Below are 15,809 nucleotides of genomic sequence, written 5' to 3' on the forward strand. Positions count from 1 at the left end.
ATGCCATTTTTTTCAAAGGAATGTCTCCTTTAACCGCTCATATAATCAGTCATCTCTAAAAAAAAATATGAGTAATGACTCAGAATTAGATTTTCTGCAGGTGGAGAAGAAACTAAAACTTTTAACCCTGACCTTTGTTGCTCAATCACACAGAACTCAGACAAATCGACTGAACCTTTTATTTCCAAATTACTCACAACACATTCATAAGGCCACCAACTCACTGCACATTCTGGTTGGAATCAGATAACAGGAAACAAAGACATCCAAAAATATGTTTCTTCAATATAGAATCATATAAAACAGTTTTTTGTTCTCCTCCATTTTCAGAGAGTAGACGGAGGAGGAGAAGAAGAAGAAGTGCGTCAGGAAATGACCATGAGAGTATTTACACACGACTGCAACATTAAAGCAACACTAAATCAGGATGTAGCACGAACATGATGTCAGGTTTTTCAAAATAAAAGCACAGGAGTTGCTGACTGTATCTGTTACAGCGATGTCTGAGAAATGTTAAAATGCAACACAAGAAAAGTTACAGTTACTGTTACTGTTAAAATCCTTCCAGACAGCCTGGCAGACTGTGGGGTGGGCAGGTAGAGTTTCAGGAGGATTGTGGATGAAATGCCCCTTTAAGTCACCACATGTCACCAGAGAGGAAGACGACAGCACAGAGCACCAGAGGAAGGTTACAGTTTGTCTAAAGTAGTGTCTAAAAACAGACAGGAGTGTGATCAGCTGTCAGATAACAAATATAAAAATGTATTATTCAGCTTTAAATACCAAAAACAACACAGGTCAGAACACACACGCGTTTGTAAGTTCTTCAGTTCTTCAGTAACAGCAGGAATGTTCCTTAAAATGAAACCAAAGTTCAAACATCATGGGAGGAAATTATCAGCTGACCAAGCAACATTTAAACATTTTACTGTCTCTGTGGTTCTTTCATCTGAAAACTGATCTCTTTAAGGCGAGAAACTGAAAACTTGTTTTTACTGAGGACGTGACGGCAGCTCGTGAATGAACCGTGAAACAGTGTGTTTCATATTTTACTTATTATACATCTGTTTGTACGTGTTGCACATTAAAGGACCAGTGTGTACGATTTACGGGGATTTAGTGGCGTCTAGCGGAGAGAACTGCAGATTGTAACCAGCTGAAACTTCTCATGCTTAGAATTCCATTTGTGTTTATTGTTGAGAAGGTTTTTACCAGGAGCTGAATTATCCACAGAGGTCTCTTCCTCTCCGAGAAAACAGACCAGCTGATTTAAACCGCTATAAACACTGAATAAAGAAGCTTCATGCCAAAAAAAGTTTGTTTTTTTTCTTTCCCCGATGCTGCTCGTCATGGAGGGGCTGGTAAGTACGGTGGCTGACAGGAGATCCCACATTTAAGAGTCACTGAGTTTAGTTGTAATAAAATGTGCTCTGCAACAGGCTTGTCTTTGTCAGATTAATACTTTTAAAGGGTAAGTTTGGCATGGTGGGGCTGTGTGAGGTACTGATCCACAGTGCATGTCTGTCAGCTCTCCTCCAGTTTGGAGAAGCACACAGGAAGTTAATCAATATCCTGCTGTGGGCGTGGTCAGCAGCAAAATGTATTTTAGCCACATAAAAGTATCAGTATCAGTTTAAGTAAATGCTATATTTGGAATATTTTCCTCTCTCTACCTCACTGTCAGACAGTCCTTTTAGATGCTGAACTGAAACTGTTATCTATGCTCTGCTCAGTCACCAGACTACTGACAGAAATAGTCATTTTACCTCGCTGAACGCAGGAGCTGCTGGTCAACCGCTGCCTTGGTGAGTTGGTTTGTGTTACTGTGTGACTTGGTGAATCCACACTAACTCTTAAACACACCAAAGTCCAGTACAATGAGTACACACAGCTTTTATCTTAAAGAGTGAGTGACTAAATGCACAGCTACAAGACACACACCGGCTCCATGACGTGGCCAAATGCAAGTACAACACTGAATGTATTAAACTGTGTGGACCTACAACAAATGACGAAGGAGAAATCTGGACCAGTTGGGAACCACTGATGTAACCACTCGAGGCAGCGTGAGACCAGCAGCTCCTGTGTTCAGCGAGGTAAAATTAATGTTTTGATTAAGGCTTTTGAAGGAAGTGTAGCTAACAGCTTCAGTTCCACATCAGAAGGGCCATCTGACAGTAACGTAAAGTGCTGAAAATATAAATAAAAATAAATCCAGCATACACTTAAACTGATCTATGATATGTTTCGCTGCTGCCCCCCTCCACAGCAGTATGTAACTTCCTGCCTGCTTCTCCAAACTGGGGGCGCACTAACTAGGCCTACATGGTAACTATGTTTGGTGAATGACATATAGTCCCAGAAACAATTGTGATAAGACTATATTATTGTTATTTTAAGAGCATTTTATGCCGCTGATGTAACGACAATAAAACAGCACAACAACACGTCACTCTTTCAAAGAGCAAAGAATTCTTGGTTATATTCAGATGCTGGAATGTGGAAAGGAAATTAAGATATCCTGAATAAAACACAACGGGCAGCATCACAGGATATATGGACGTGACCTTGATCATTTTTCTGACCTTGACAGATCGGTAACATTATCATCATGACAGGCACAGTGTCGACCATAATCTGCTGCAGGTAATACCCTGACTATAGGTAAGTACCTCACACAGCCCTGCTTAAAAAATACAAACTATCCCTTTAATGTGTCCGTTTAAGAACCGCCTCCATAACCAATCAGCTCTCTTAACACACAGAGCTGCACCACACCCAATCTGGAAATCCATCGGTAAAAAAAAAAAATAAATAAAATTTTTTTCTTCCTTTACCTCTGGAGGCACAGCCCGGAGCTTTCGACTAACAGAAGCGCAGGAGCCTCGGCGATCGCTCACGCCCTTCACTTCCGGCGGTGCCCCCAGGGAATAGCCGTGTTGTTTACAAATACTTCGGGTAGAAAACCAGCAGAGTTTAGCTATATATCACATTTTTCACGTCACTATATCACCGTGTAGACTAATCTGATGTTTGTAAAGTCTATAAACACAACGACTGAACAAACGTTACTATTTCTGTGTGCACGTTTTGTAATTAATAACATGGTTATCGTAGATTAGCTGGGCTAACCGTTAGCTGTTAACGTTAGCCGTTAGCGTTGTCTATAACCATAGACTGTATAAAAATAAGGTAATAACTCAATAAACGGTCCGTGAATAAAATATTTTTTGCAGCGAATATCTTATAACATGATTGAGCTAGCAAAGCAGTTTTGTGTTGCTATGTGTGGTATTTATTCAGTTATGGGAAATCACAATGTCTAGAAAGCATCAGGTGCTGCAGCTGACAGGGTCAGTTAGCACAGCTAACATCAGGACGTCATCTGTTAAAAGCCTCCCGTTGTCGGATACGACATGAAACTACTGCAGTTAGCTCAATCATGTTGTAACTAAGACATCCGCTGGAAAAAATATTTTTTTCACGTTGACGAGACGGCGTTTTGGGTGGAGCGGTCGCTGTGGACGCGGAGCTTGCTGTTTCTGTAGGTACACATTTGCTGGGGACACCTGCACGTCTCGGCCATGCCCCCTCCATTGTGATTGGCTAAAGCGCAGCATCATTCAAACTCGAAGCCCCACCCTCCCCCCCTCTCTAGTCGTCTTTCACACAGGACTGCCGACAGATTCTGCAATGTAAATGCAGAATCTGTCTTGAGAGATTACGCCACACCTAGCTGAGGTTTGGGAGGTGTGTGTGTTGGTTCCTCTGTGACCTACAATAAGTCCGTGTGGGGGAAATAACAAAATATTCTCAGTGTATATCTCCGTACACCGTCTGAGATTTCACTGCAATTATTACAGTAAATAAAGGTAAAGGTAAAGTTCCACTGATTGTCACACACCTGAATGTGTGAAATTTGTTCTCCGCATTTGACCCATCCCCTGAGGGAGCGGTGAGCAGCAGCGGTGCCGCGCTCGGGAATCATGTGGTGATCTAACCCCCCAATTCCAACCCCTGATGCTGAGTGCCAAGCAGGGAGGCAATGGGTCCCATTTTTATAGTCTTTGGTATGACCCGGCCAGGGATCGAACCCACGACCTCCCAGTCTCAGGGCGGACACTCTACCACAAGGCCACTGCGCACGATACTGGATTTTTTGCCAATATACGATATTTAACAACTTATTCGGCCGATAACCGATATCGATATATCCACTTTTCCCCCCACCTGATTTTAGTGGTCAAGTCTCTTGTGTAGTGGAATTAACATCATACATGTATACTCTTATCATGACGGCCCACCAGCAGATGGAGACATGAAATAGAAACCTTTTTATGTATGTGATATTCATTCATTGTACAAAATAAGAAAAAGCATGTTGCCTGATTCTGATGAGGTCATTTTAAAGTGACGTGCTGACATTATCCTGCATCCCTAAACTTTCCTTCTACATCTCTGGGTGTGTTGGGACATTATGGACAAGCTGTATAATGATGACTGATATCAGCACTGCTTTATGCCAATATTGGATTTTTATCTAATATCTGCAGCACTGTGATGAAGTACTTTGATTTATCAGGTATTTGATTCATCGACAGTCCTGTGTGGGTATTTCATTCATTAACTGTTTCCCAATGTATTTTCCATAAGAAGTGTTTCATTATTTATCATAATATAAAACTATAAACTATGCACCTATATCTCTCACCCCTAATGGTAACCAATGACTCCCAGGTTCGTTCATAATTCCTGCTTTACGAAGAGAAAGTGAGACAGCGATGAGCACAACTCAACGACTGTGAAACAAACACAACAATAACGTAGGTGTGAAGGAATGTGAGGATTCAGACTTCTTCAAATCGTCGCGTCTCAAAGGCTCAGCAGTAAATTCAGGAGTCCGTCCCTCCTCAAACAGCTTCCTGAGAACTCGTCTCCACACTTTTAAAGTTAAAGTCTAAATGGCAGTGAAGCAGGAATCTCTGCAGCGGCGTCCTTCTCAGGCGTAGAAGATCAGTTCAGGGATCTGGCCTCCCTGCACTCCGGTGCCGTTGGTGCTGTCCGAGGAGCACTGGAACTGGAAGGTCACTTTACCACACTGCACCTCTGTCATGCCCTCCTGGCCGAAGTAGCTGAGCTCGTTGCCGTCCAGCACCACGCTGGCGGTGTAGAACGTATCAGGCTCGATCTGCACCGGGTAGTCAAACGACACCGGGAAGGTGTTGCTGGAGCCGTCTGAGAAGTACTTGATGATCCTCTGAGCCATCGGCACGCCCTGGCGTTTCAGCTCGATCTTGGCGCTGTACTCAGCTGAACCGCAGCTGGAGCCGTACAAGCCGAAGCCAGCGATGAAGACACGTTTGTCCACGGCGAACTGGATGCTGTCACAGCGGCCTCGATACCGCCACTGGTTGCTCCTGTAGGCGCAGGACTGGAAGCGGTGGCAGCGCTGTGGCGCCAGGCCTTTACGAGGTTTGGTGCAGAACAACAGTTCAGGCTTCTTGGCGGCGGTGTACCACAGGAAGATGTCATTGGTCTCGTTGAGCGTGAGAACACCAGACTGTGCTGCTCCGTTGGCAAAGTCCTCCAGCATCATGGTGGGGATGCGGATCAGGTAGATGGCTTTCCCCAGCACCAGACGCTTGTTCTCAATAGTTGGCGTCAGGTCTTGTCTTTGACACTCGGCCTCTGCCCAGTTCAGCGCCGCCTCGAACACCACCATCTCTTTGGCGTTGAGCGTCTCCCGCCGCAGGATGCTCTCCAGCGTCTGGGCATCGATGTCACAAAAGCCTTCAGAGCGTAGCGCAAGCTCGGCCTGAGCGTCGATCACCTCCCAGCAGCGCTGCGTCAGGTCCGGCTCCTCGAACAGGCAGCTCTGGGACAGCAGCACGCAGGCGTTCTTGGCGCTCAGGCTGGTCTCCAGGAAGTTGACACAGGCCCGGGCCAGGTGAGGCACGATGTACTTTTTGGCGGCGTAGAGGGTGGCGAGCACTGTGTCAGCACACAGGTCAATCTCATCACAATAGATATACCTGGGAAGGTAGAGGGCAACATTAGTGCATTATTTTCACTTGTTTTATGGTGAAATAAAATTAAATCTAACCACATTATGTTCCTATTTGTTATATATGAAGACGTTAATGAGTAATTGTTTTGTGTGTCTGGTGTTTCTATGGAGACAAAGCTAAATGCCCACAGTCCAATCACAGTCTATGAACACGGAATGACTTCTGACATACTTCAACATGGCCAGGAACGAAGGAGGTTCGACGTCAGGGATCCGGATCTCGTCCTGATCCTCCGCCAGTTCTCCATAAAACATGGCGTGGAACACGGAGCTGCCGACGGCCAGGACGTACTGACAGAGCAGAGGAACAACGTGGACGACATGAGAGACAAAATCTTCACTTACAATAGATCTGACTCCCTCAGCTGAGCCTCTTTCATCTGACTTCCTGATGTAGCCTTCATGCAAAGACCACATTTCAGTCTGATATTTGATCCTTGGCCTGATTTTTATGACTGAACTAATTTATTTTTAACATTTTTTTTTATTACAAGATGATAGTCAAGATGTCATCTAGTCATATAAGGTGTAAAAATAGTTTCTTCAACATGCAAATCTTCATACTACTGCTGGTTTTTCTGCAAGTTCTGTCTTGTTCCTGTCTCCAGTTTGCAGCTTCTTTGGTTTCAGTCAAACAAAAATAAAGAAAAATCCTTCTTTGATTAAACTGTGATCTCCAGTGTTGGAGGGGCAACAAGGCGTCACTTCATCTGACAAGTTATGAACCACAAGGCTCCACACGCTTTTAATAGCGTGCGAGGGGTTTTACCTTGTGTCCTGGTACTCGCTGTGTCCCGCCAGGCGGCCCGACCACAAAGTGAACATCTGCCATCATCTCATTGTTGAACATGACTGAATTCCTGCAAGGACACCAAATTTATAAACATTTCTTATTACAATACGTAAAAACTCACACCAGAAAATCTAGCACATGAAGTTAAAGGTATTGTTTAATCATAGAAACAAATTCGACATGTTTAAAGCCTCCTCACTGAGGATCCTCTGGTCCTGCAAACACCCAGTGACAGCCATTGTTTTAAAGGTAAAGTACACTAAATCAAGTCCTTGTGCGTGTTCACATGCTTAGCCAATAAAGCTGATCTGAATAAAGCAGATTCTGAGTGTAATTTAGGAGCTTCACACATGGAAAATGAGAATAAAGTAGCCTTAGCAATGCTTTTAGATTTGGAAATGGGTTCATGGGTTAATCAGGGACTCTGATGTGTCACACACTTAAAATTCATGTGCAAACGGCAGCAGATAGGTTCCCTGTGAAAGTTTCTTTAAAAATCAAATTAAATTAAATCACATTATTTGGCTAGAGTTTGCCTCTTTATTGGGAAATGTGTACACACACACAACACACTAATTCAGCCAATTAAAAAAATGAATTCATAACTTTTTGTACAGGCCCAGTTGAATATTGTGATAAAAACACGTGGTTATCATAACATCCCACTGCACACCTGGATTGGCATCACGACACCATCTGAGACACACTGCTGTACAGTAGTAGTATGGGTAATGGAACGCACAGTTGGTTTCTATGCACCACATATCTGTAACAAACTCCCAAAAAACTACAGGTCTGCTGCAACTCTCAGTTCTTTTAAATCACCATTGAAGACTTGACTAAAAATGTAATAATTATTTATTTCTTACACTGCACTGTAACTTTTACTCTTGTATTTTATTCTCCAGGTCTTTGGTGGCATTCTTAATTGCTTTTAAATGTCCCTTTATACTGTGTTTCTTCTGCACTTTGTCTCAATGCCTTTAGTGTTTTATGTAAAGCACATTTGCCTTGTTGCTGAGATGTGCTGTATAAATAAACTCGCCTTGCCTCTGAATACTTCATATGATTACTGGTGTTTCCATGGTTGCTCTGTTTCGATCACAGTGCGGTTTTGTACACAGAAATTAATTGGGATACATGCAGAGCCAGTGTCTGTACAGGGCCAGTGTCTGTACAGGCCTGGACCAGGCTAACTCTCACTCTGTATTGAGGCAGACAATGTGTAACTGGGAACATGCTCTCTCCTCTCCTCATCAGCTGTCAGCCTCCTCTTGGCTCAGACAGCTCACCCCTCTCTGCAGCAGTGCTGCCTCAGACTGACCTCTCCCGGATGGTCGGGTACAGGCCCTGCCAGTTGCAGCAGCCCTGTGCGGCGGTGGCGGTGTTATTGTTGGTCAGGTTCTGCTGCTGGTACTGGTGGATGGACGAGGTGGTGCTGCTCGCTGAGGCGGAGGGGACCAGCTTCTTGGTGGGAAACAGCTCTGCAGCCATTATCTTCCAGTCACACAGCAGGCCGGCTCATGGCAGCTCCCGGGCCGGGACTGAACTGCTGCTGTCGGACCGGCAGAGTCTGGAGAGCACCGCCGAGAAATGTACTTTATATTCAGACACTGACACAGCAAATAACTTTATACAAAGTCTGGATTCTACGCTCTTTTAGAGCTAAGTTAACGTTAGCCATGCTAGCTACACACCCGAGTCATCTTCACCAGCTGGTTTACGTAAAGTTACTTTAATAACACCTGACAGCATAAAGGAAACAGTCAAATGAATTTAGTGTGAAATAAAAAGTTATCTAGTCACCGTCAAAACCCCGGAGGTTTCTTTTTAGCCCTAACTTTAGCATGTTTATGCTAGTTAGTTAGCTGACTAACTAAAAGCTCGTTTTTCGAGGTAATTTCTCGGTCAGCGTTAAAATGTTCGGTGAATAACTCAGTCTCCACTTACTTCAGTGTTATTCAGAAGTATTAATATTCATATTTTCTCCTCACATGAAGCAGTTTTTGAGAAGTTTAACAGAACTGGGCGCTCAGCTTTGTTTACAGTAGCTAGCTAGCTTCTTCTGCTAATGTTTACAGCAGAGCAGCTCATCAAAGGCGCCGCGCTGCCACCTGGAGGCCGGAAGTGACAATGACGGATTGTTGTTGTTCTTCTTTGGGTCGAATGGCGGTTGGCAAACCAGCTTTCAGATGCAATACTGCCACCTACTGGACTGGAGTGTGGAGCAGTAGATGGGCTGGAAACAAACCCAAAAATAAAATAAAATAAAATAAAATAAAATAAAATAAAATAAAATAAAATAAAATAAAATAATTCTCTCTATTATTTCTGAATAGATTCCCCGATGTAATCCTGTGCTTTTCCTCAGTTAGTACTGTTATTAACCCTAACCCTTCTTTCTTCTTCATACCTGTTGTGATCTATTAGTACAGGGGTAGGCAACCTGTGGCTCCGGAGTCACATGTGGCTCTTTAGCCCCTGTCCAGTGGCTCCTTGAGCCTTTGAGAAAAGAATTCTATGGAAATTCATTCTATGAATCCAAATGTTGCTGAACCTCGGCAGCAGTGGCTGGTTAGCTATGGATGCCAAATCCAAAAAAGTAAATTGAATAAAATACAATGTAGTAGTGCATGGACAGATTTGTTTGCTCTCATTGCCAGCTCTGCAAAATTTAAGTACCAAATAATCATAAATAGTGCCCTGCACAGTGTCCACCTTGTGGTAAAACATATTAACAAATGCTTATTTAGACCATAAGTATACACTAATTTAGACTTAATAGGCTATTTACCTTGATTATAAGGCTCAAACATGTTTTGCGGCTCCACACAGATTTTTTCAAATTATTCTTGGTCAAAAATGGCTCTTTTAATGGCAAAGGTTGCAGACCCCTGTATTAGTAGATTACTGACATTAATCATTACTCATTACTGACATTTTTGTCACAGTGTGTACACGTTTCAGTGGGATGCTTCCCTATTCTATGGAGGTTGTCATTTAATCCTGTATCCTTGGACAGGTAGTTACAATGTCTTTTAGTTTATTGAACATTTATAAAACACATAAGAACATGCAACATCTCATAGAAATTGTGGTTAAGAAAATAAAGACAAGATATATTTAATTTCCACCTTCTCCTGAGGTAAAATCTTGAATGAGATTTATAAAATGAATAAATTCCTAAGATTGAGATTAAATTTTGATGCAAATAATTGTACATTTTGTGACAAGGAAACTGAAAGTTTGGAACATGTGTTATTCTATTGTGAACCAGTTCAGTCCCTCTGGAGGTATATGTGGTGTCTGCTACAGTCCAGTGTATTGTATTTTTTTTGTAAATCAACGTGAAGCATCCATGTTGGTGTGTAAATAAACAAAAGCGTCACCATCATGATATACAACATATTCCTTTATTGTTGTTACTGATAAAATCTGTCACTCTCCCATTTTGAAAAAAAAAGAACAACAATGAAAAAAGTGAAACAACACCTGTATGTACTTTATGTACAGCCAGATTAGCATCTATAATCTCTCTGTAATAGGTTCACTGTACACATTAAAGGACAACAATCATTTACAGGCAAACCGAACAGGGTTTTATTCAGTTTGAAGGTTCAGCTCTGCCTTTGGCCACTGAAGACAACAAAATATAGAAACGTGAAGAGTTCAGCTGCCTACATCACTACCGGCTAGTGTTCCTGCTGATGTAGTGTGAGTGACCATAATCGGCTCCTATGGTTTTATAATCAAAGTGTAAGATGGTAAATGTACAGAAGCCTATTGACGCCATGCCAGGAAAAAAAACTGATCAGTGTCAGGTAATAACATGAGAAGTGTCTTCTTATAACAGGATGTTTTTCCACGTTTTTACAAGATGTTCTAACAAGAAAAGTTTGACGTTATAACAAGATTAATAAGTATAATGCTATGACATGTTTCTTTCTTTATAAGAAAAGTTTGTTATAACATGAAAATAAATCATAAAAACGTGAAAAATATCGTTATAACAAGAAACTTATTGTAAAAAAAAATAAACTTTTCGTGTATAACAAGAAACTTCTCATGTTATTACCCGACACTGATAGTTTTCTTTCCTGGCCTGGCAGTCCTATGCCTCTGTATAAATGAGATTAAATTATTGGCAAACACACTGATTCTATTGCTCTGAAAGTAAAATAAAGTAGACAGATATGAACGGAGTCTGGTGTCAGTTGATTTGGGATTATCTGAGGATGATAATAAGCCAAAATATGCAGAAACTAGAAATACCGTCCCACGCAGTCTCCATCCATGTCAGTGAAAACATGGATGCTTCACACACAGAAGATCTATACAATCAGCACAGTTTCAAGATTAGAGTCACCAATTCAGTATCTGACCAAATGTCTCCCCTTCTGTTCCTGAGATATGACGTTAAAACATGATGATGTCACAGTCAAGCTGACCTTTGACCTTTTGACCTTCATTATTTGATCCTGTTAGACATTTGTGTCAAGTTCTGTCATAATTAGCGTATGAATTCTTGAGTTATGGCCAAAAACGTTTTGTGAGGTCACAGTGACCTTTGGCCACAAAATTTTAATCAGGCTATTCTTCAGTCCGAGTGGACGTTTGTGTCAAATTTAAGGAAATTCCCTTAAGGTGCTCTTGAGATATCAGGTTTACGACAATGAGACAGATGCAAGGTCACAGTGACTTTGAACTTTGACCACTGAAATCTAATTGGTTCACTGTTGAACCATGTGAACGTTTCAGAAATGCCCTCAGGCCTTCTGAAGATTTCGTGCTCACGAGGATGGGACGGACGGACAAGCTGAAAACATAATGCCTCCAGCACGGCGATCACCAGAGGCATACAAAACAAAAACTTTATTTTGTTTAGGCTGGACTTTCATGCCACAAACTGTCTTCTGCAATCCACGCTGGATGTGTCGGATAAACCTTTCTTGTTTTCTTCTGGATTTGATGTGAAAACTTTGGATACAGATAAGTGCAAGAATTACAGTTGACATAATGGCAAAGTCTCGGCCATGTTGTTGAGCCCGGTCTCACTCCAAAGTCGTCGAAATCTGGCACTTGGGCAGTGACCTGCGGTGTCAGAAACCAACGTAAAAAGGCGTCCTTTAACATCAGAAGTTATCTAGTCACCGTCAAAACCCTGGAGGTTTCTTTTTAGCCCTAACTTTAGCATGTTTATGCTAGTTAGTTAGCTGACTAACTAAAAGCTCGTTTTTCGAGGTAATTTCTCGGTCAGCGTTAAAATGTTCGGTGAATAACTCAGTCTCCACTTACTTCAGTGTTATTCAGAAGTATTAATATTCATATTTTCTCCTCACATGAAGCAGTTTTTGAGAAGTTTAACAGAACTGGGCGCTCAGCTTTGTTTACAGTAGCTAGCTAGCTTCTTCTGCTAATGTTTACAGCAGAGTCAGCTCATCAAAGGTGCCGCGCTGCCACCTGGAGGCCATCAGCATGATACAAGTCTGGTTGCCTTTATCGTTTAACAGCGCCCGGCCCATCAGTTTACAGTGTTGTACCAATGTAGTGCTTTTATTTTGAAAGAGACTGTTTTGTTTGTTTGTGTTTGAGACTGTGTGTTTAAATTTCATGTAACAGGCTGAAGTTGACACGGCGTCCCAGAACGTCAAAAACAAACACACCCAGGGTACCTTGGACGTCGTATGTGGACGTGGAAAGTCCACGACAAAAACATCGATGTGTGACGAGGTCGGTGTGAGAATGTGTTGTATCCTCACACGGATGTGAAAAGACTTTTAAAAGTAAACAGCTGACTCCAAACTGACATTTCTGTGACTGAGCTCAGACTGAGACGAAGCACCAAAACAACCAGACTCCGTTCACTTTCTGCATAACTTTAAAGGTAAGCTGAAAATCAAACTGCAGACTTACCGTCACATAAATAACTGTTTGATCTTTTGGCTCAACTCGATAAATGATCCGCTGACTCTCACTTTCAAATTTCCCTTAAATTACACCACGTTTATAAATAGATCTGCTTTAATACTTAAAAACTGTACACATATCTGCTTACCCTTTTTACACCGTTTCAATTTAAAGAAAAGCAACACGGAGTTTCCCTCCACCCCACGAACACAGCTGCATGTTTGAGATGATAATTTGGTAGAAAGCGAAAACAAAGTGTTATGTAGTGCTGAGAGGTCAAGTCATGTACATGTACTTCTTACAACACCAGCAGAAACCCCAAAGGAATAAACTTCACTTTTCAAGTAAAACAGAGAATACATCTTTAAAAAAAATATCTACCTGTATCTTACAAGTCTGTCACCAAACACAAAGAGTCGTTTAAAAAACTAGTTAATCGCTCCAAATAATAATAATTACACAAAATACAATATTTTCAGGCAGTCAGCATATAAAGCAGTTACAAATCTGGGGTTTAGGAACTAAACAGCTGTTACTTAAAGTGTTGCACTATCGTTATTTCACAACAAAACGAGCTAATTAGCATTAGCAACAACAACTGTCAGGTTTAGTAGGAAGCATCTCGTCGTCTTGGTTCAATCTTTTGGCTTGAATTTGGCGTTTTCATAGTCATTAATAAATATGATCCAAGTAAAACAAATAAATGAGGAAAGCGTCACTGCAGGGTTTTTTTTTTCCTCGCTGCAGTTCGTCACGATTTTTCAACCATAAATACACCATAAAAAGCAGCAGGTTTTCAAACGCAGCCTCGCCACCACAAAGCTGATCAAAACTACGCAAACAGAAGAGATTCAATCCAAAATATCTCACATCCACGTGAGGGGAAATAAAACTTTAAACCGGACAAGAATTCAAACCTGAAATATTTGTTATTATTTCAGATGCATTAGTTTTTTCCTCCAGATGTTTTCAGGATTTCACTTTGGAGAGAAGTTCTGTATTTGATCTACAACTATCAAAGTGTCACATGACAGCAGGTGTGTTTACAGGTGGAGGCTCGGTACAGTATATTACAGTTATCATTAACGACGTGTCACTGTCGCTGCCGTCCAAACACACTGAAGAGTTTCATTTCAAAATGACACGTCTTCGTTTTAGTGTTCATGTTCAGTCAGTATGGATTTAAAGGAATACTTCACCCCACAAGTGACAATTTGTTGATCAGTTACTCGCCCATGTTACGTTACATTCATGAAGAAAACTTTGTTTTTCTCACGTCGTCATGGTGAAATGAAAAATTCATAATGAATTTAAATGACTCAGTCCGTAGAGGCTTGACTTGGGAACCGGAGGGTCGCTGGCACAAGTCCCTATGAGCCACATTTCCACCAAACCCTTTCAGTGCAGCACCTGTGGAACCAGCAGTAAGCCTTCAGACATGGTACCTAGACCCTCGGTGTGTTCAGACAGTCCTCTTAAATGTGGGCGGGGTTGTTGTCACTCACTGCTCCGTCCAGCACTCGCTGTATTTCCTCATCAGCGGTGATACAGATGGAAGTCTGCACCTGGTTTATCGTCCACAGAACGAGGCTGCACGCCCACATTTTCACAACAAAATAGAACAGGCTGCAGTGAGAGTCTCTCTCCATGGGATATTTAAAAATAGCAGCTTTGTGCATTTAGTCCTTCTCAGGCAAGCTCAGGGGTTTAGTGTTGCTGTAGCCCACAGGAAGTGAGGATTAGAATATATGACCTTCACATAATCCGCTCCAAATTAATATATATTTTTAAACTCTTGAAGATTCACTCATTACTAAAAGTGTCCATCATCCAAGAGCGACAATAAAAACGAATGGAACGCTCATATTGAAATTTAAAGTGTGCTGATGGATTCATGTCAAAAAAACTAAATCAAAACATCCGTTCTCAAACTCACACAACTCGCACAGTATAATCCAAAGCTCCTTTTACACTGCTTGTTCAGGCGGGAACATGGCGCTGTCATGGCGCCTCACCATGCTGTATATAAGGTACAATCACGGAATGGGGAGACAGAGTTGTCTCGGAGGTAATAACAGCGCTGAACCAGTACTGTGTAAAAGGGACAGCTGGCAGGATAGGTGTGACGTTCTGATGACGTGTTATGCGTCATCACCGCAAGAGATATAAAAAGCAGCTAGTAGCATTTAGCAGCAGGTCCAGGAGCTCCTTACCCTTTGAGCAGAGGACGAGATCAGCCACCATATAACAGGGACCGTAAATGATTATTGACATTTTGCACCATTGTTATTGTTTATGAAGTGCTGCTGACTCATATGTTATATGTCACACTGGAGGCCGATGCTGTTGTGTTAATGTCACGCCTGTCACACCTCTTTTGATTCTGCAATGCCAGCATGCTGTCTCAAATCAAACACTCTACTGAACCCGCTGTTGTTTTATTCTGTGTTACAATGCAAAGCCAGACTCCATTGAATAAAACAGTAGTTTTACCTCGCTGAACACTGAAGCTGCTCAGGCCCCGCTGCCTCCACCAGTTAGTCTGTTTGTGTTATTGTGCAACTTTAGTGTTTTAAAGGGTTCGTTTGGATTCAGCAAAGTCACACAGTAACACAAATAAACTAACTGATCGAGTCAGTGGCAGAGCAGCCACTCCCACGTTCAGTGAGGTAAAATTACTCTTTTTGTTAATGGAGTCTGGTGGCTCTCAAGAGAGCATGGATAAATTATATTTTCAGTTCATTTCTCTGCCGGAAACTGTATGAATAACGGGCGTAGCTTCTGTGACATCACCCATTGGTTTGGGCTCCTGTTTTGAACCCTCGAGTTCGGCATTTCAGCTGTTGCCATCTTGGTTTTCGGAGCCAGAAGTGACCATATTTGGATGAGAGGCTGGAGCTGTGGATAAGTGCAGGGTGGATCTGACTCAAGAAGAACCAGCTCATAATTATGTGTAACTTTGGGGGTTAATGACATGTAAACAGGTGAGTTATATAAAATTCAGTCCCTTACAGTTGTCGTGAATGTTGAAATTAGCTGCAG

At 42.0% G+C, this 15,809-nt stretch overlaps 1 protein-coding gene across 1 annotated transcript; it reads right to left on the minus strand.

Annotated features, from left to right (window-relative positions):
• Window positions 1-165: 165 nt before the first annotated feature.
• btbd3a (BTB (POZ) domain containing 3a) lies at window positions 166-8,978 on the minus strand. The gene is made up of 5 exons (XM_033623217.2): window positions 8,811-8,978; window positions 8,185-8,433; window positions 6,837-6,927; window positions 6,240-6,358; window positions 166-6,032 (listed from the first exon to the last, which is right to left on the minus strand). The coding sequence occupies exons 2-5, from the start codon at window positions 8,352-8,354 to the stop codon at window positions 5,000-5,002; spliced, it is 1,413 nt and encodes a 470-aa protein (XP_033479108.1). The 5' UTR covers window positions 8,355-8,433; window positions 8,811-8,978; the 3' UTR covers window positions 166-4,999.
• Between the last annotated feature and the right edge of the window lie 6,831 nt (window positions 8,979-15,809).

This window comes from Epinephelus lanceolatus, chromosome 3 (genome assembly GCF_041903045.1).
Source record: "Epinephelus lanceolatus isolate andai-2023 chromosome 3, ASM4190304v1, whole genome shotgun sequence".
NCBI lineage: Eukaryota > Metazoa > Chordata > Actinopteri > Perciformes > Serranidae > Epinephelus > Epinephelus lanceolatus.

Bases quoted from the DNA above. Each gene is read 5' to 3' on its own strand.
- btbd3a (XM_033623217.2), bottom strand. From the start codon at position 8,354: ATGGCTGCAGAGCTGTTTCCCACCAAGAAGCTGGTCCCCTCCGCCTCA. The intron at 6,928-8,184 runs GTCAGTCTGAGG...GTGTCCTTGCAG, and splicing joins TACCCGACCATCCGGGAGAG to GAATTCAGTCATGTTCAACA. The intron at 6,359-6,836 runs GTAAAACCCCTC...CTGCTCTGTCAG, and splicing joins AGCGAGTACCAGGACACAAG to TACGTCCTGGCCGTCGGCAG.